Source organism: Prinia subflava, chromosome 9 (genome assembly GCF_021018805.1).
Source record: "Prinia subflava isolate CZ2003 ecotype Zambia chromosome 9, Cam_Psub_1.2, whole genome shotgun sequence".
Lineage (NCBI taxonomy): Eukaryota > Metazoa > Chordata > Aves > Passeriformes > Cisticolidae > Prinia > Prinia subflava.
Window position 1 is genome coordinate 9,017,646 of NC_086255.1, and position 20,382 is coordinate 9,038,027.

At 42.1% G+C, this 20,382-nt stretch overlaps 1 protein-coding gene across 1 annotated transcript in view; it reads right to left on the reverse strand.

Moving 5' to 3' along the window:
- Positions 1-242: 242 nt before the first annotated feature.
- Positions 243-20,382, reverse strand: part of TECTB (tectorin beta) — a 44,863-nt gene continuing 24,723 nt past the window's right edge. Inside the window, exons 2-11 of the mRNA XM_063405321.1 lie at positions 8,435-8,523; positions 6,482-6,672; positions 5,950-6,092; positions 5,797-5,869; positions 4,388-4,491; positions 4,225-4,308; positions 3,863-4,025; positions 2,057-2,126; positions 1,142-1,174; positions 243-640 (exon numbers count right to left, since the gene is read on the reverse strand). Coding sequence (XP_063261391.1) covers positions 588-640; positions 1,142-1,174; positions 2,057-2,126; positions 3,863-4,025; positions 4,225-4,308; positions 4,388-4,491; positions 5,797-5,869; positions 5,950-6,092; positions 6,482-6,672; positions 8,435-8,510 — 990 coding nt within the window. The 5' untranslated portion in view covers positions 8,511-8,523 and the 3' untranslated portion in view covers positions 243-587. The remainder of the gene's footprint in view (positions 641-1,141; positions 1,175-2,056; positions 2,127-3,862; positions 4,026-4,224; positions 4,309-4,387; positions 4,492-5,796; positions 5,870-5,949; positions 6,093-6,481; positions 6,673-8,434; positions 8,524-20,382) is intronic.

Below are 20,382 nucleotides of genomic sequence, written 5' to 3' on the forward strand. Positions count from 1 at the left end.
AATCAATACTGACAACTCTGAGAATCAGGAAAGAAATGTCAGGTAATTAACTCTGAGCACCTTCTAATTACTGCTACATGAAAAGCACCCTTTCCTCCCATCCTTGACATATTAGGTTGCTTTTCGTTTTGTTCAAAGACTTCACAGAACAAACTGGGACTTTGCAAGACCAGGCCTGGAGGGGAGTTTGGTACCACACTGAGCCTGACAGGGAAGGGGGACCATGAAGGTAAATTAGGCATTGAAAAATGGTGAGTTTGCACATCTCTATATTCTCTGTAGAAACAAGTCCTAGTGCCATCACAGGTTTTTAAAAGGTGCTGTTGGCAGGATACATAAACCAAGGTTTTCACTAGTTTAAAATGCCAGCAGAGAGACTTGGGAGAAGCAAATCTGCTTTGGGATTTTCCAGTATTTAAGGCACAAAGTTCATAAAATGTTTTATTTATCTGGTAAAATGGTGCACAAGGATTTTTTTTTTTTTTTTTGGTGGCTTTCCTTTTCCCTCTGTAAAATAAACATCTTCAGTAAAGAAGTCCGGGTCCAAACAGGATTCGGTAAAGTTACGAAGTACAGCTGGGCTGTATTTATAATAAAACAGCACAAAATCCAATCACAAAGAGTAGGTGGAAGGTGATATCTGCAAGAAAAACACAGGCTATATGTGAGTACTTCCCTGTCAGCCCCCTTTCACCTTCTCTTCTCACCCCATTCAATAAAACTGCATACCCTAATGTGGCTCTGTCAACATATCAAATGTTAACAAATAGACGTTCAAAGTTGTGTTTCAAACCTTTTCCAATCAGAAATGCTTTCAGACACCCCTGTTAACCCAGTAAAACGTGATTTTTAACCCAGTAAAACTTCGTTTTTGGGAAGAGGGCATGACAATTAGAGAAAGCATTGTTCAGTATTGGAAGTTATTGCTATGATTTTATTGTCCAGTGTGAGAGATGCACCTAAAGAAGGAAAACAAAGTATATAACACTGGGAAATAAAATCTGATTTTGAAATGATCAGTCTTCTGTCAAATTTACAGATATTTCAGATTTTTTCTTTGAGCTATAGATTTTATATTAACAAAGACACTCAAAATCCATATTTATTATTCATACTTTCATTGTCATACTTTGCTGTTTACCTGAGAGTGTGTAAAATCTGGATAAACCTTTGCCTGTATAAAAGAGGAGGAAAAAGATTACATCAGGATGATGTTTAAAATAGGGCAAAGTGCACCAGTGTGCTTTGTAGAAGCAGAACAAAAAACATTTGTCACATTTTGAAATTCTGAATATTTCTTCCTCTTGGATTTACTGTTTGAAGTTATAAAAGGATCCTCAGTTCTCTTACCTTCTAACATCAATGGGGGTTTACTGCTGCAACATAATGGAATAATTGTACTCTATGTGTATTTGTAATGTTCAATTGGCTTTCAGATTGGTGCAGATTAGTGTTAATAAACTAGTATAAAGAGCTCTAGTGAAGACATTGTTTGTTCCAAGGACTCGTTTCAAAAGATGAACCAGCTCGGAGAGAAATCCCTGGTGCCTGCAGGAGGCAGCAGTTGGAGGAGACAGCTGTTCTGCAGTGGGGAAGGCCGATGGCAGTGCCATCAGTGTGTCAGGAGGGATAGGCACAAAGCATCCCCACATGGAGGTGTGATGTGCTGAAGGGACCCACAGAGTAAAGAAAAGCTTTCCTGCTGCTCCTGACCTCTCTCCCACTCCCGTGCAACCTGCCAGAGCGTGTCTGAGCCTCAGCTGCTGCTGAGGTCACAGGCAGGTGAGCAGAGCTTTCACTGCCAGCTCGGTGTGTCAGTGGTTTGGCCATTTATCATAAATGCCAAAGTGTGCCTTGACTCACTTGGCAAGCGAAGAGAATTTCACTGAGCTCTTCTGCCAGGGTTGGAGGGGACTAACTTCTGTTCTAGACTCCTGCTGCCCTGGGGGAGAGGGGGCTGGCAGAGGGCTTTGGCTCCCTCTGCTTGCTCCTGTGCAGGTTCATTGCTTCCCCAAGGGAGAAAGAAGCACCCCAAGAGCCCAGCCCAGCCACTTACTGCGCACGGTGATCTCCGCCACCAAAACACCTCCGGTCTGCTCCGCGCGCTGCTTGCGTTTGTCACAGGTCTCAAGAGAGCAGAGAGAAAGCCATGTCCACCAAAAGAATTAAAAATTATAAAAAAGATCTGGGCACAATTCCTATGTTTCCAACCAATGAAACTGCTGCATATTTTCTAGGGACTTTTTTTTTTCCTGTTTATTGGGGCTTTTATTACAGGAGAGATTTAAGGAGAGTCTTTACAGTTCATTTTCTGAAGATTTTGGTGGGCTTCCTTTCCCACCCCGCCTTAAACAAAACTCCTGTCAAGAAGGGGGAAACTGAGCTCCATCTGTTTAACCCCTGACCTCTGTGAAAGCTTCTGTAGTTGTTTATTCCTAATAATTGTTGCCCATTGGGTAGAAACAGGAAGCACCAATCCTTTCCATATAGATCAGCTCATGTCCAGCACTAATGATGCCTGTCACAGCTGACAAGGTCTGTATTGGACGCAGTGCTCTGCAGATTAAAGGTCCTTGTGCATCTCCTGACCTTTGCAGATCCCCAGCTGTGGGCATTTTTATTACAAACTCAGTATGTGGTAATTCTGGTTATGAGTTGCTTGTAAGCACAGACCACCAGCTTGGTTCAACCTTAATTGCAGGAGACCACCAGCTGCATTTTTGAGTGGGAAGTGGACTGGAGGGATGTCGCCTGATTGAGCAATTATCCTGCACTGGAGTGTGAGGTGGGAATTCCACACAGTGCCTGGAAGGGTGATGTAGGTGTTCGACAGTACTGCAAGAGGGGCATGTATGAAGTAATGGGTTTGTGTTTTCTTTTAACTCTGATCTGTGGCTGGATAAAAAGTTGAAGAAATCTTGAAAAACAAACAACAAAATCTAAGAGGTTTTTTTCTGTTGCCTTTGAAACTTAGAATCTCTAACAATGCGTTTTTGTCAAACATGCAAATTTTGCACAAGTCAGTTCCCCCTGCTGAGCACTGAGGCTGTATAATACAAAATGCTGCTTTAATTTGGCTCCAGGACTTTGGTTTACCAGGAGTGATGCTTTCTGTTCTCCACCAAGAAAACATTTGTTGTTGAAATGACAGCATGTTGGCCAAGGAATATTTTGGGCTTTAATTTCAGGTTAAATAAAATTCGATTTCATTGCATGAGAGAAAGAAAGGCAAAGCTCTGGCATGATGAAGGGTGGAGAGAGAAGTCTTTAAAGAAAGACATTCTGTGGGCACCTGCCCATGTTAAATTATGTGCCTGTGTAGCACCATCACCATACTCCCATCTAAGGTTACTGGAATGCACCTCAGTTCCTGCTCCAGAGAGAATTTATGTATTTTATGCAGAGTGGGATGTCTGCAAGAGCAATAACTTACTGCAGCATGGCAGGGAGGACTTTCCTTGGGAAGGAGGACTGGGAAGGGAGCTTTGATTCAGGGACTCCCAATGCCCCCTGGATGCTCTTAGCATCAAAGCTATTTGGTGAAATGGAAAAAGCTCAACTTCCTCCTTTTTTTCAGGCTTATGTTTAACTATAGCTGCTTTTCAGACAAAACTTAGTCTGGGATATCGACAGGAGCTGAGTTTTTCAATGGCCACCTTATTTCTCAACAGGTTTAAACAAGTTTCCCAATGCTGCCTGTGGCATGACAGGGGTCAGGGTGCACACTGGGCAACTCGGGTTCACGCAGTGCCGTGCCTCCATCTGCTGAGCGCCCTGGCTCTGCGCCTGGCACACCCTGGGGAAGGGCTGGCCTCCCTCTGCCTGAGCGTGGCCCTGTGTGTGTCCAGCAGGGAGGCCTTACCACGGGGCAGGAGAACTTCTCACTGTCGCAGACGTGCGTCTCGCAGTGCAGCCACACCTTGGACAGCTTGGGGATGTTGCGGAAGCGGAAGGCGTTGAACTGGAACGTGGCCCGGTTCGTCTTCCCGTTCTCGTGCACGAGGATGGAGTAGTCCGTGGCACACCTGTGTTGTGTGTGGAGAAGCAGTGTCAGAGCCCCTGTGGCTACAGTGAAACGTCTCCTGAGGGGACAGTCTGATGAGAACATTTGCTCTGCTCTGGGCCAGCTTTTCCTATGCTTCCTTATACCCCACAACCAGCTTTCCAGTCATCCCTGGGGCTGGCCTGAGTAGAGGTGCTCCCCTGGGTCCCACAAGCACCTACCCCTTGGTGATCAAAGGCCAGTGGATCTGGTAGAAATACTCTGAGGAGGGAGTTGCCCAGCAGTTGTTGAGAACAACTTTAAATCTGTGGAGATGCAAACCCCAGATTAGCAAGGAATGTCCCAGCTGCCATTTTATTACTCATTCCTCCTTCCCTTGCCTACCTGTCACTTAAGCCCTTGGCTTCCACTCCAGCAAATATGTCAGAACCGATTTCTGATGTTTCAACAACGAAGGGGGCTTCCTTTATACTTGAGAACTTGGCATTCTTTGAAAGACAAAGACAATGACAAAGGAATCATACATTACTCATAACATGCAAAGCAAGGCATGATTCAACTTCAGCCACCACTGGAGAGATGGACCCCAGAAATAAGGGTTCTTACAACCTGCAACCTCCTCTACACCAGTAGTAGGACTATTGCAAACCCAGGATGATGTTTTAAAATATGTTTGTTAATATTTGGCATTTAATGATCATCAGTGACAGAACTTGATGCTGTTTGTGTTGTAGCATGTATCACATGGCAGCATGGGTGGGAAGCAAGCTTGCTGCTGCTGCTTCTGGTGGTGGGGAAAGCTGGTGGGAGTGAGAGAGTGGAGATGGGTGTATAGAATGGGAATGGAGTTGGGACATGGCCACGTGTCGGAGAAAAGGAAAGAAAACAAGCAGGAATCACAAGAAAAAAGCCAGCCTGCTGAACATGGAGCAGTGTGGTGCTCAGGTGAGAAGTTTGTGTTACAAATACACTGGAATGCCTACCTTTAAATCCCAATGCTTCTTGTTGGGTAAGATGATAACAAAGCTAGCACAAGAATTATACAAAAAATATCAGGTTTCGTCTTCACATTGGTTTACCTAGTGGTAAATACTCCTTTTACCAGGCCTATAATTTTATCACAGTATGTTCCTGGTTGTGCTTTTTCTAGCTGTGCTAAAATAGAGAGGCTGTTTTGGTGCTTTTGACTGTGCTTTTGTGGAAAAAAGATTCCAGGATTAGGAGCTGGCTGCTCCAGCAGTGCAATGGAACTATGGAGAGGAGAGGAATGCCTCAAAAGATCTGTCCAATATCAAGGGACAATATTTTGTTGACAACAAAATTCCAGCATGACCTAAAGATCTGAGGGGTACATGAAATATGTATCAGGTGAGAGGACCGGGGAGAAAGCTGCAAGAGAAATGCAAGGAGCTTTTCTGTGTCTATAGAGGCCATGCAAGGCCAGGAGTACATGCAGATTCATGCTGTTCTTGCAGTGGCACTACAAACAAGTTTTGATTTTTCTTATAAAACGTGTCAGCAGGTTAGAAATGTACCTCTCAGCAGAAAAATCTGCCTGATTCTGAGGGATTAAAAGAACAGTTGGCAGGTCTCTGCTCTGTTCACTTTAAGAATATCCCTGTTAATCTGCAGAAAGAAGAACCCCTGCCAATCCCACTGCAATTATCTGTTCTAGGCTAGTCATGTGTTCCATGACACATAACAGTCAGGAGCAGCAGCCCTGTTTTGTGCAGCTCTTTGGCTGAAGCCTTTGTAAGGTACAGGTGAAGGTGTGAGTGTCAAGGAGCACTTACAGAGTAGAAGTTGAGGGACAGCTGGCTTTCAAACGAGCCGGAGCTCCCGTTCTTCACGTGGACAGTGGCCACCCTGGGGACAGGACAAAATCCTGCATTAGTGAGGCATGGTGGTGAGGACAGGGTGAGACACACTCCCAGAAGAGGATGTACCTTTGGTCAAAGGCAGCCTGGTTCACCAGGTAGTTGGCATTGTACGTGCAGGTGAATGAGTAATTCACAGGCTGGCTCTTCACAATCACCGAGGAGTCGTTGGAGACGATGGAGTTATAGAAGTGATACACAGGATTCTTGAACTGTGGATGGTGAGACAGAAATGTGGGCAGAACTGAGTCTTTGAGGCATCAGAAATGTACTTTGAAACATGAAGATTTGGTGTCAAAACAGTCCCCCCTCAAAGGAAACACGGTTTGGTAGCTTTTTATATGCTGTTCTGCCTATTCTTCATATGCCTTACTGAGTTCTGTGTTATATAGGTGCAAGTGAACAGGAGACTAATATCACTAAGCCTGTGAGCATTTTGTCTGGAACTGCAAAACACAGCTGTGTGATTCTTCCTTCTCCTTGATACTGCAGTTTGCCTCCTTCTTCCATCTAAAGCTTACTTCAAGCTGAAGAGGTCTGGACTCTCTCAAGCGAGTCCAGCCGTTTCCTGAGTCAGAAATGCTGACCTTCATAGTCTTACCTCTGACTGTGTCCCACAATATGATTTGTTTTTAGGTGACAGGTCTGGGATTGTGAATTGGTAATATCCTGAATCATGGATCCCATTGTAGCAGATGCCTCCGAGTGCCAGCTGATTAACCTCCCATCCATAAGGACACTCTGGAATTCTGGTAATGATGGTTTTAGGATAGCAGTATACCAGAATTACATCTGGAAGGAAAATGATACACCTGGAGTTATTCAGTGGTCTTTCCTTTCAAAGAGGTGGGTCTGCCCACTTACTTTCCATTGGACTTAACCTTCTGTGAACAGGGATATGTGCTGGAAGGTCCCCTAACGAGAGCAGCTTTTGCTACACAAAACTGACCTTTAGGTTGTTAAATTCTGTCCTCTTTGGAAGAGTTTGGCCTTTGCCCTCTAATCAATGCAGAACTTTTTGTAAAATTTTTATCTTTCTGGAATAGCTGATTGAAAAGCAGAGACACTGCTGAGAAACTTGAAGTAAAAAAGGATTGCACTGAAAATTTCTCATTAACTTATGCTGCAAAGCTGGCTTCTGAAACACTATTGACTCTGTAAAAATAATATTGGTGAGGTTGTTTGGTAAGCTTTGTAGATCTGCACTGTTTTGTACTGGTGTATAGGTCTTGTCCACAATAGATATTCTGCCTTTTCTTTTCCTGGACTGGCACTGTAGTGCCAGCACAAACTGAATTTTTCCAATTATCAAGTCAAAAGCCAAGATCTAAAAATGAACTGAAGAACCTAGGCCTGCTAACAACAATAGGAAATGACCCAAACTCCCAGCCCTGTTAACAGCAGTGCTGTGTGTTTCCAAACATGGTGATTGCTAATACAGACATGAATGTTGAACATCATAACAGACTGATTGCTTCATGATAGCAGAATTGGATATTTTTCACAGGCAGAGCTAATTTGAACATCTGATGGAAGTTTAGGGGCAAATATTAACTAAGCATTAGTGACCTGAAAATTAAGAAAGACTTCCAATTACTACATTGAGAAAAAAAAGGCACTCTCCCTGGAATTATTCAGTTATTTCTTTTAAAGCCCTTACCACTCTCATTTTTTAATGCCAAAAGCCTCATTTTGCAGCCTTTTGATGTCTGCTAGGGAATAATCTGGAAAAGTCAACTAGAGACCTTAACAATTCATTTTTTTCTGATTAACAAACCTTCAGCACATGCAAACTGATTCTGCTTGTGTTAATGCTCAGATTTATAACTGGCAACTTTACAGCTATGAAAATTCCTGCAATTAAGAGAAACTGCTTGTGCAAATAAAGTTACTTAAATAAATGGCTAGAGGGCCAAATACTCTAGATATACCATGAAATGACTGACAGTAATCTGACAGCAGTCATGCACTAAAAGCAAACACTAAACCGAGGCATATTCCAACACGTTTCTAGAGCACATTTTGTAATTGTAGTGAAATTTACATTACAGGTCTTTCTGGCACCAGACCACTTCAGTTTCTAGGCAGTGATCAGTGTGCAATTGGAGCCTTACTTTCAATGATTTTTGTATTTTTCTTGCTTTAATATAACGATGTAGTTCAGGAGTTCAGCCCAGCACATTCAATCACCACTGAATATGACTGTAGTCTGTGGGACTGAAGCCCAGTTTGGGCAGCAAAGATCTGCAGCATCTAGCCTATACTATTACAGAAAACTTCATTTTGCTTTTGTTTTCTTTGCTATTTTATGTTTTTGTGATTAACTTTCTTGCACTATGGTTATTGCACAGAGTTAACTATATGTCTAATTCTTTGTGGGACTAGGACTTGAATGGTACATTCTTTACTGTGCTAGCTCAAAGCAGATCAAAAAAAGAAATGTAAAGATTTGCTCTACAGAATCCCCAGTTTAACTTTCTGAAGGAAAACCTTTTGATTTTGAATCAAAAAACCCTTGGGCAGCTTAATTACAGGAGATCTTAAGTTATTTTACCTGCTTTATTTGGGCTGCAAGGCCCCCCAAGTGCTCGAGCCAAGATGACCAGCAGATAAATAGCAAGAGTCACCATTTCTTGCAATGATCTGAGGACACAAGAAATAAAAGCTGAAAATGTCTTTAAAAGTGGAAATAAAAACAATGCATTGACTGCAGTCCTGAACTTGTAGTAGCTACTGTTAAAATGTCCTTTTTGCAGAGAGAAAAAATAACATTACGGATATTCTGTCACCCAATGTAATTGCAGCTACAGGGTAAATCTTTCAAAAACCATTGCTATAACTGGCTCACTACTGTGACAATTTTACTATTTCAGTTTAGTGGTGGCTTTTAATTATTCTAGTTTGATTTCTTGCAAAGAGTCTAAACCTAAAGTGTTAATATAACCAAATGAAACTGAAACCTTTTTGTTTCAAATCCAAAGGGATTTGAAAAAAACCAGGGAATAGAAATTACTAGAAGAAATATAACAAAAGAATATATATAATGTGCTTAAAATTTAGTCCTGAAACTATTCTCTGTGGTGATGGCTATTCTGATGTATATAATCTTAACTTCATGTAGCTCAGTTTTGGTGAATTATGCATTTTCTCCTTTGCTGCTAGATGTTGAGTGTCTAGGAAAACATCCATAGAAGTTATTTACATTTATATTTCAGGCCTCAAACCTCAAAGCTTTTTCCCACAGGGGAAAAAACATTTACAGCCTGTGGGATTGGGACTGCAGTTCTCATATTTTCCCTTTGTAGACACTCTTCAGTATCAGCCCTCATACAGACATCACTAAGCAGACTAAGTCAGAAGTAAGAAATATAATTTATGGAAAAAATCATTCCAAGTCAGTAGTTTTAACAAAACCAATTGATTTCAACATTTTCACTCAGCCTCTATTTAAAATATATATAAAAGAGTCCTAAAGTACATATCAATGACAATTTCTTCTAATTATAATCCTATGCATTCTACAAGAAATTAAGGATTATACCTACGAGACAGGAAGGAGCTAATTATTTCAGATTTTCATTCCAGTCTTATTCCAAACCAGCGCTGTCAGCTCTTTCCAAGATGTCCTCTTTCAAATGAACCCAGCTGGTGTTATCTTCGCTTTATATAAGCAATCTTGTAAAAGGAGCCCATCTCTGGGTAAATCTCAACCCGCCAGTATTGTCCAGTGTGAGAGGGAAAAAAAAGAGTTCTAGAAAAGCAGTTCTCTTCCTGTAGATGGGTCTGTATTGCTGCTATTTGATTTTTAAAATCTTTCTACAGTGTTTTTTCACAGATCTTGCAATCAAGTGAACAGAAACCTGCTGAAGGTACAAAATTTTTTGGTTTGTGAGTTTATTAGGAAAATGTAGAATTTCTGGAGAGGTGAAACTACAACTGCCTGCTAGAATTCAGTAAAAATGTATTTATAGGAATTAGCTGCTTGCCTTAAATGGCTTATTGAGTATGTCAAGCTTTTGTGCCACACAAGTGGACAAAAGTAATGGCAACTGATCATATACAACCTTCAGAGTTGGTTTTTTTACTTACGTTTTTTCTGAAAGCTCAGAGGCAGTTTATCTGAATTTAGGTAGTCTCTTTCTTGGGCCTAAGCATTATACCACATATTAATAGTACATAATACTAAATGCAGGAAAGACTGTGTAATATACATGGAATATTAAACTGCAGATTGTGTAAAATTTACCATTGCACAGAAAACAAATTTACTCTTTGTATGACCATCAGTCATGAAGTTGCCTATGAAAGTCTTGGCTTGCTGGTAGGATTTTCTGGTGACCCATTACATCCTGTTTGTCAGCTTTTAGTGAAAGGCCCAGAAGTGGTGGGTACACTACTGCTATTTTATACATCTGCATAAAGAACATGGGCTTTAAACAGTCTTGCCATGTAAACTGGCCCAGCCTCAGCTTTGGGCACTGTGTACCTACCAAGTTCTGTGTGCTGTTGAACTATTGATGCTCTGATACCTGTCTTGAGCCACTAAACAGAGGATCTCACCTTGCCTGTGGGACCCAGCCCTGTGGGGCTCCCCACACACGGTCTGGTGTCTCCTCTTGTGCAGAGCCTCGTTCTGCCCCATCCACGGCAGGACTGTGGGGAGGATCTGCCTTCTCTCAAGCAGTTTTTGGCATGTAGGGTATAAAAAGCTGTTCCAGCTGTCAATAGTCTGGAGTTTTTGGAGGAGAAAGTGGAATGGAAGAGCACAGTGGCCCTGACCTCAACCTCAAATGCTCAACAAGGAGTTTTTAGCTGTCCTGTGAGTGCTGTCCTGCACCGTGAGGACAGCATTCACTCCAAGAAGTGTCTCAAGCCAGAGGAGCAAAGCAGGGCCATGAGTGCACCTGCATTGTTAGGGCTGCAGGCCATGGTTGTGTGAAGATGAATATGCAATGACACGAAGAATTAAGTAATGAGGGAGACTTCTGGCAAACTGATCCAAAGCCCTAAACAAAAGTTGAAAAGCCTATGCACGTCAGTGTTTAATTTCAAGTATCAAGTCTGAACCAAGGTTGAAGTTTTGTAAGGAGTTGCTCTCACTGTTCTTATGAGCCTGCAAGCCATCACATTCTGATTTAAATGAGATTACTTAAAGATGGACACAGGGATAAAATCCTCTGGCCAGGGTTTGTTGTTATTTTAATTGAATTAAAGAATAATCCACCAAGCAAGAACCAAAGCTCATCAATCATTTGATGTGATCTCTCTAAATAGAGATTATCCTCATCAGAAGTCCTAAAACAAGGAAGATTTAACTACAGGTGTCTGTTTTATAGCCTCACCCCAAATCCTGCAGGGAGTCAAGCCTAATGTTGTTTTCCTAAGGCTAAGTCTAAACATACACTGTATCAACATGCACTCATTTTTTGTCTTTCTGTGTGTAAGTGTGGATTTGGTCTGGGAGAAAAAAACCAGGGTTTTTGGTGAGACTTTATGATCTACCCTGTTGTCAAGAATATATAGCCCAGAAACAAGGGGAGGCTTGCAGGAGAAAGCTGGTGACTTTGGGCATGAGAAAGGACTCGTGGCTGTGTACAAGCTAATTCTTCAGACTCAAAGCATCAGATTCAGTCCTGGGGTTGGACTTGCCCTATCAGGCCTGCCTACACAGGGCTGTTTTGGAGCATAAGATATTTGGCTAACCTTGATTAGGCATAGTGTAAATGCCTTACTAAAAATTATGTAAGTGGTTCACCTCACCATAACATTAACAAAGCTCTTGAAACACAGATTAACTTTTTACTGATAATTTTTAGCAAATACTCAAATTATCATTGGTATAATACTACAGGTTTCAGTGGAATTACTCCAAAATGGATCTAATCCAGTAATTTATAAGAGAAAATAAATCTCTCCCTATCGTCTCACAGAAAACTAATCTTCATGTACATAATACTCCTTTTTAGGCAAAAGGTAGAAAACAGGATGAAAACCATGAAACAAATTTGGCAGTGGTGCCAGCTGGTGTATGGTAGTTTGCATTTGCATAAGAAACAAGCACAAAATGTACCTCAGCCAACCAGAATTTGATACCTGCACTGATCAAAGGCGAAGGCTTGGGGAAGGGTTAGATTTCTCTCAGTAAGTGCACGCATGGAAAAAGAAAAGCCATTAACTTGCAAAGCAGACCATTGAGGATTGTTGCAGTTCCCTGAGTCTTTCCAAGCCCATTGAATAATCTCAGCAACCTAAGTATTTGTTAAGATTTCATGCAGGAGCAAATGAAGGCCTTATTGTGGATTTCACCTACAAGGGCAGCTTGTGTCTCCAGCCTTGTTCCTCACATTGTGATGGAAAGCTGTGTGGGTATCACCTGTCTGGCTCTTACATGAAGCAAATGAGGTTCTGCTGTTTGAACCTGCCAGGGATATTACAACTTCCAATTTTCATTGGTTTTGGACAAAACAATAAATCTGAAGGGTTCCTTAGCTATATGGAAGGACTTATGGGATAATGAGGATCAATAGAGACAGGCAACTGACTCCAGGGGAAGGCAGATCAGCTGACACTCATCTAGAGGCTGCAATGTGTTAAATGACAGTGTTTCACACACCAAAACCTGGCATAACTCAGTTTTGTCTGAGATAAGGGGTGTATTTATCCCCCAGGCATAAAGATATCCATGCTGGGTCTGGAAGCAACTGTATTTATATTTGGCCTGATCTGAATGAGTGGATCCTCTTGGAAGTGCATCACTGTGTTGGTACAATCAAGATTTCCTGAAGCCTAGTTGAGCTATGCTGTGTAGACTTACTCCCTCAAGTCATAAATACCTTGCGGATTTAGGATTGTTTTGCCTTTTACAGTGTAAATACTTTTCCAGTAGTTTATTACTCATGGCACGTGGTTGGTCACTCACTTCAGCATGACTGAGTCACCATCCCTGGAGGTATGTGCAGATGTGGCACTACAGGACATGGTTAGTGGTGGACTGGGCAGTTAGGACAGTTGGACTTGAAGATCTTAAAGGTTTTTCCAACCTAAATGATTCTATGGTTCTGTTCTATGAATGTTTTAGCCTTGTGAGCAGACGATAGAACAAGGCATGTATATACAGAAAGCCTGGGACCCACAGATCTCCTGCACCCCAAGTCCCCAAGTGGATGATATTCTTCAGTAACTGCACAAGGCCTGTCAGAAGAAGGGGAAATCAGAGGAAATTGTCATTGTGGAAGAGTCACATAAAAATGAGAGATGGATATTCAGGCCACTGGAAGTGAGTGTTTTCTGCTCCTGACTTCCTTGTGCATTAGCTCTCTGTGTAACTACGCAACACTGAATCATCATTTTTCAGCAATCACCTGCAGCCATGGGCTTGGTGAGACAGTGCTGCTGCTGGAACATGCACTCCTGGGGTGTGAGAGGACAGTCTCTCAGCTGAAGAAGCATTCCCTCGACAATTCTGCTGCTCAAGACAGATATTTACAACAGCAAATCTTGCTGAACACAAAACTGTGGCTGAAGTAAATAATCTTATTTCATGTTAAAGTGAATGCTTGATCCTATTGCTGTTTAGCTTTGCCAGCATATTTAATGCTCTTTGGATGCTTCTCCAGCAAAGTTCTGCCTGCTCTGCAGTTTGCTACTGCTGGAACAGAACATCAGTTTCCAGCTGAGTTTCCTTGAAGCCTTCCTGTGGGTAAGTGCTTTTTTTTGGTGTAATTTTTTAGGAGATGTCTTGGAGCTAGCTGGTTATGAAGGATAAGGATTTGGAGCTTGATTTCATAAAGACATGGTGCTTGATTTAATGAATGTCTGAGACATGTAAAACAGGTCATGCGAGACCAGAACTGATGACTCACACTGGTCATGTGAGACCTCACTCATCCTTGGACTGCCTCTAGATGGAGATGCCTCAACTTGCCATGCTCTTAATTAATTTGTCTAAACGAGGCATGCATTGCATTAACAGGTGCTGTAAGGTGGCCAAGATACCTGCACAGATATCTGTAAGGTGCCCAAGATACCCTGTGACACAGGACACTCAGGCACTTTTGGAGTGGGAACTGGAAGCCAGGCAGGGTAGTCAAGGACATCTTAAATGACACTGGATGTGTGGGCATCTGAGTGGACACCAGCCAGACACGCTGCTTTGGTTGGCTTGACTTTCATTTTTGCGTGCCTTGGGAGCCTGAGCAGCCCTGCACACTCAGCAGCACACATGCCTGAGCCTGCTCCAGCACCCTCCAATTACTCACTGAGTGCCCAAGGACAGCTTCCAGGCACAAGCTGGAGCACTTCTGGGAAAGATAGCTTTGATCTCAACAAGCAAGGATTGCATCTGGGTCTCCTGTAATCCTGGGCGAGGGCTCTGACCACCAGTCTGCCCCAGCTGTTCTTGGAAGAGGCTGTGGCTGTGGCTGCTGGGCTCCTCTGTGTCCAGAGCTGCTGTCCCATCTGGTATGTGTCAGGGCAGAACTGCAGGGATTTTCTGTTGAGAACACAGGGATTTAGTATTTTGTCATGGCCAGTTATTGCTGGGGAATAGCATTCTGTAGTCACCTGAATGTGGCCTAAATGGCTTCTGAGGTACATAAGTGCTTTTTTGGATCTCAGTCATGCAGTCCTGTATAACACCTTGTAAACCTTTTAGTTCTTGTTATCTCAACAGCAGGTCTTGATCTCCTGGCAGTGTTGGTGAGGATCTCACCTCAGTGTGGGGGAGGATTTTAAGAGGAAGGTGAGAAAAAAGGGAAGAATGGATTCTTTGTGTCATTCATTAGTTTAATCTTCTCAGTTTGGCAGCTGGCTCTGACACGGTGACCATTCTCTTCCTGCTCCAGTAATGCTCTCTTTTCTGGGCATTATCCCACTGGTGCCGGGAAGGTTGCTGAAATATGATGTTTCTCAGTTTGGGTTGGGGTATGTCACCACAGCTTTAAAAGAGTCTGCAGCAGATGTCTGATCTTCTGCCTGATTCCTGGCCATGTGTGCTGGCCATAAATAATCTTGCTCACCCAGCCTGCATAGCTTTTAATACTTTGCTATCAAAAACCTGACAAAAACAGGACTGCAGTGCAGTGAAACATAAAAAGCATATTAAAGGCAAATTTATCCTCTGGGGTCCCTCAATGGCAATTCCATTGACTGCTGAGCAACTGATCCTAAATGTATGCTGCTCATTTAAAAACTATGGTTTAGAAATAAAAAAATAAAGCAAAGGCAAATGAAGGGGCAAACTGATAAAGAAATTTCATAAGCAGGAGAAATGCTGAATTACATTAAAGGACTTGATTGACACATAGTTTGGAAGTGCCTCATATTCCCAAGCCCAGAAACCTCTCCTCAGACTTGCAATTTGTATTGCCCTGGGAGCCTAGAGTGCTCCTGCTCCCTCTTTAACACCCCTACCCTTACCTGAGCTACAGAGCCCTTCTCCAGCTTCCTTATTTCCCTGTGGTCTGATCCGTCTGAATTATAGACCTGCTTTGTGGGATCCAGATAGGAATGCACACATGAAGGACTGTTAAAAATCATGTTCTTGAAATGCTCACCACAATTACTATCCTCTGAAGAGTTAAGATCCATTTGTTTTCCCTACGAAATAAGTATCTGTAGTGCTGCAGTCTCAAATCAAACACAAACCTTTGCACTTCTATCAGTGGCAGCTGCTGATTAAAATCACAGTTTTGGTTTCCCAAGCTACATAATCCTGCTAGTTCATTCTTAGACCTACTTAGCACACTGTATCCATTATACCAGTGTTGTCCTCATTTTTAAAAGTTTGTGATTTTTTGGCAGTCTGATAGCATCATTCTTGGAGACAGTCTCTTTTGCTGTGAAAGGGATCTGTTTGTTGTAGAGAGTTATGTGGCTCTGAGAGCTACATGCATCAAACTTAGCTGCATTAATTAGCTGGTGCTGTGCTTGTAAACTGATCATAATAATGCTTATCACAATCTTAGTACCATTATCTCTGCTTTGCAGATAATGGAACTGAGCCACAGAATGGCAAAGCCCAGTGTAGGGCTCTTGAGCTACTCATGCTGCTCTTACTTCTCCCTTGCCACTGAAAGAGTAAGCAGCTTGGAGCAGGCAGTGTCCAAGCAAAATCTGGATGGGTTTGTCTGTGAATAAGAAAAGCTTTCTGGGAAGCTGTGGAATGATTGCTTGGAGTGCCAGGCCATGTCTTCTGGAACAGAGGACTCACATCTCAGAGGCTCTTTTCCACCTAAAGTAGTGGCAACTTCCCCTTGCTTGTCAGTTTACCATTCCCACTGGCCTTTATGGCTTTTTGACAATAATTTGTTGACTCACAATTGATTACCAGTTGCATGTCTCAGTGGATTTGCCTCTTCTGATGCCATAAACAAAACTTCTCACTTTGTCAAGACACATCCTTTAGCATTCAGCCTCCAGAAAGGTCACTTTCTGAGACTTCCCACAGATAACAGACCAATTTTCAGATCAGTTAAAGGGTATTGTTTTCCTCAAATTGCACCAACACAGTATTGATGACATCCACTGAGAGGTTCTTTCCATTCACCACGTTTCATGGTAGCAGAGAAATGTAACAGCTTCATGCAGTGGAATGGAGCAGAGCAACTGATCTAAGGGTTCCAGGCACTCAGTTGGGTTTTCATTTCTTTGTTGCACTATGACTCAACCAATACCAAATAAACCCTGATTTTACTTTTTTAATTGGCTGGAGATAGTATTTCTGGTAGAATTCACTTAAACACCAAATGCAAGAGGTGGCTGTGGTACTGTCCATGTACTGATCTTCAGAGATTTCCATGGGCTCCCTCTGATAGTCAGGTTTGAGAAAGCTGACACCTTTGTGTTTTCTTCTACTGAGCTGTAGCTGGTGTTGCATTGATCACTCAAAATCAATTCAGCCATCCTGGGCAAAAGTACTATTTGCTAGCTTTTAAAATGACAGTTTCTTCTGATGTAGCTTACAGTAGTGTAACTGGAGGAAATACTCAGTCTGCAGCAATCCATCATTTTGATCTGAGCTGGCTGAACAGAGCATTGTGGTCATCTGAAAAATGTTTGAAATTATGATATACCAATGGCATTCATGTAGTATTTCCTACAAGCTATTCCAGAAAGTATGACACTGTAGTTCCCTTTTATGAAAATCCCTCAGGAATACAATAATCTGATTGCCTTCCAAGGGATTCATAGAGTTGTTCTCCCCAGTAACCCACTACAGCTCCAAGTACTCACTCCTCCAGGACAGATTGTGCTCAAGAGTCCAGATTGATTATGCTGTTAATGACGCAGGAAGCTCTGCTGTTTTTTGTTTATTCTGAGATTAGCTAAAATTAGAAGTTGACCTTATGTTCCTGAATTAATTTAAAGGCAAAAACTCATGTTACTGATTTTGATGATTTCTTTTCTGGAAATATGATCTTGAAAGAGCCAAAGCTCCTTGAGCTGTGAGTCAGTTCTTAAGTGATTTTGAAATGAAAGGTGTCAGGCCCAATTGATATGTAGGAGCAATAAACTCTGAGCAATCTCCAATCTCCTTTACACACTACACTGGGCATCCACAGTTATGTAAGATCTTGAAAGATCGAGAAGATGTCAAATCCTTGTTTTAAATGCTTGGAAACAACCGGACAAATTCAGTAAATCGACAGACATTGATCTGTTGACTGCTTGTATATACCAAAAGCACATGAAGTTGAAGAGTTACTATTTGCATCTCTGGAGGGTCTTGATATCGTTAAAAAAAAAAAAAGAACAGGGAATACTGAATCTTTTACAGCAATAGATTGAGAAGATACATTATTGATATTTCAGAAAGTGTGTAAGGCTTAAAGTGCTGAACTTCAAACACTGTGAAAAGGTCTGTTTTCACAGGCTTTTTCTTAATATCAGTTTTGGTTTTTCTCAGTGGGTTTCAAAACAAAGTGTACCCAAATCAACAGTCAGTTCTGAAAATGTAAGCTGATTTGAGAATATTCTGATACATCTTCCTGGAAACCCTTTGGAAAAAAAAATATAGCTGGAATGCTCACACTCTACATCTAAATCTGGGGATGGTATGGTATTATTTTGGCAGAGGTGAAATCAGTAGATATGAATGTAGAGAATATATGGCAACAATGGTATTTTCTATGTTTGCAATACTGTTCATTTCAGGATCTCTGAGACCTTTATAAAGATGTTAGTCCAGACACCAAGTGGCCAGGAGATGGTGTTAGTGGTGTACTGTAAACAGACACAGAAAGGCAAAGTGACTCATGGAATCTGGTGAAGACATCTCACCCTCCTCTGAATTGTGCCCCATCTTTTGGACTCTTCCTTGGCCTGTTCTGATTATTTTCATTATCTATAATAATTACTATTTAATGTTGCTGTTTCAATATTGCACGCAAGCAACGATATGAGGGCAACCATCATTTTCTTGTGTCTTTGTCAATTCATTAATTAACTAATAATGTAGATAACTTATAAACAGGTAAGAAAAGTAGAACAGATCAAAGCCTATATCACTCAGGAATAGCAGATGTGAGTGAAATAAGTTCAGTCATCCAGAACTTTTTTACTTCTCTCTCAGGCCTTAATCCTGTGGCTAGTAACAAGTAGTTTGGAAAGATGTTCCTCTCTAGGACAACAAATGCCATATGTTCCTTTCCTTCTGCACCTCCTGTCAGGAGCCAGCTCAGCTGAGATCCCCAGCTGCAGGGTGACCTCAAGCCTTTCAGTCAGCTTTGTGAATTCCTATACCAGCTCATTTCTCCCCTTCCCAGTCTTCATTTTCCTCACGTAGTTGCAACCCTTACAGTCTGTCCAATATGCCACTAAACCCACAGTGTCTGAAGGTGTCACTATGTAATGTCACCTTCTGGCATTCTCACCTTCACACCTCCTTCCATGTGTCCTGTCCCACACCTCTCTGTGCAGTTACCCCTTCCACTGAGCTCAGCAAACACTGCTGCTCCATCAATCTCCTTCATTTCATGACTTTGCCCATGCTACTTAAATATGTTTGTGTGTGAAATTTCAGTTGTAAATCTTTCCTTCCAACAGTCCTTCATTTTGTGCAGGGTTTCCATGGTTTCCTGCTGGCTCTTTCACCTCTGCTCCTCTCACCAGCAATGGCTCTGCAGCAATGCTCTGGAACTGCTGTTGGGCAGACAGTGGTGGGCAGCTAACATGATTCCTTGGCAGCAGGCTGTTGCTGTGGTCTCGGGTTGTACATGCACGGGTTTGCACTTTTAAAAGCTATTTTAATCAAGACTATCCAAAGAGAAGGACATAAAGGCTCTTATGCTTCCTGCATTACTGTGCAGTCACAGCCAGCCTTTAGTCTCAGTCCAACCACGCTCTCTTGAAGTGAAGTGAGGAGGCCGGGTACAGCCTGGCCCCAGGAGCTCAAAGCACGAAGAGAGAAACTGTACCATGATATTTCATTTCTCTGTCTTCCTCAGGGAGGTTTCTGAAGCTCACTGTGCAAGGGGAACCTGCCCCTGCCTTTGCTGAGGTGTGGACTGCCCTTGCCTCTCATTCTGCACACAGGAGGGGCAGTTCCTCTGCTTCTCTTATCTCTTATTTGCCTGTCCATGCCAAAGTTGGGGGCATCCTGACTAGTGGGCAATGTAGCTCAGGTGCAGGGACAAGCCGTGATATTTGTATCTAAATGCTGTATATAGCCATCTTATCTACAATGACTATTATCTTTCAGATGTAACCTACTGGACAGAGTGTCCTGGATGGCTTGGGAAAAGAGCCATTGGGATTAAAGGTCACTGAGATCAATCATGATGATGGTTTATTTAAGTGCTTGACTATCGTGAATTTTCTGCTTGGCCGGTATGCTGGAGGTTTTTGTTTGTTTGTTTGTTTGTTTTAATTATGTGATATTCTCTGCAAAACTTCATTTTTATGTGCAAATATCTTAAGTCTAGGAGGCTTGGAACCTACATACCTTTTAAAAATTGATCTAAGGGATTTAGATGCTGAACTCATATTTTTAAAAAGAAGTTAGTTAGGAATCTAAATCTAGATATTTTTAGGATGGCAAAACTGATGGGCTTTTCCCCAGTACCATTAGCTGGAAAAGCTTCTTCCTCTATACTTGCCAAATATATCTATTCAATGTGGAGTTTCACTCAGAAAAGCCTTTTAAAAATTAACTCCTGTCTTTCACCAGGTATCTTACCCAATGAAGCTACTTTATCTGGAGTGACACTGCTTTACAACGAGGCTGTTGAGCCCACCATGTATTCTTTGGATTGGTCTTTATCCTGCAAGTACAGGGGTCTCCATCACCACTGAGGGCAGCTTAGAGCTATTGCCCTGAGAATGTTGGCAGAGAGGGCCATTTGGAAAAGCAGTGTTCACTCCAAAAAGGGTCTGTTGCTCTTAAGTTATTTAAAAATGAGAACTGCTAAGGAGGTAATGTTCCATCCCATCAGAAAAGATTTTCTTTAGGATATATCCGTATTTCCACGGAATTCATTATTTCAAATTTAAACCAAAATCTAC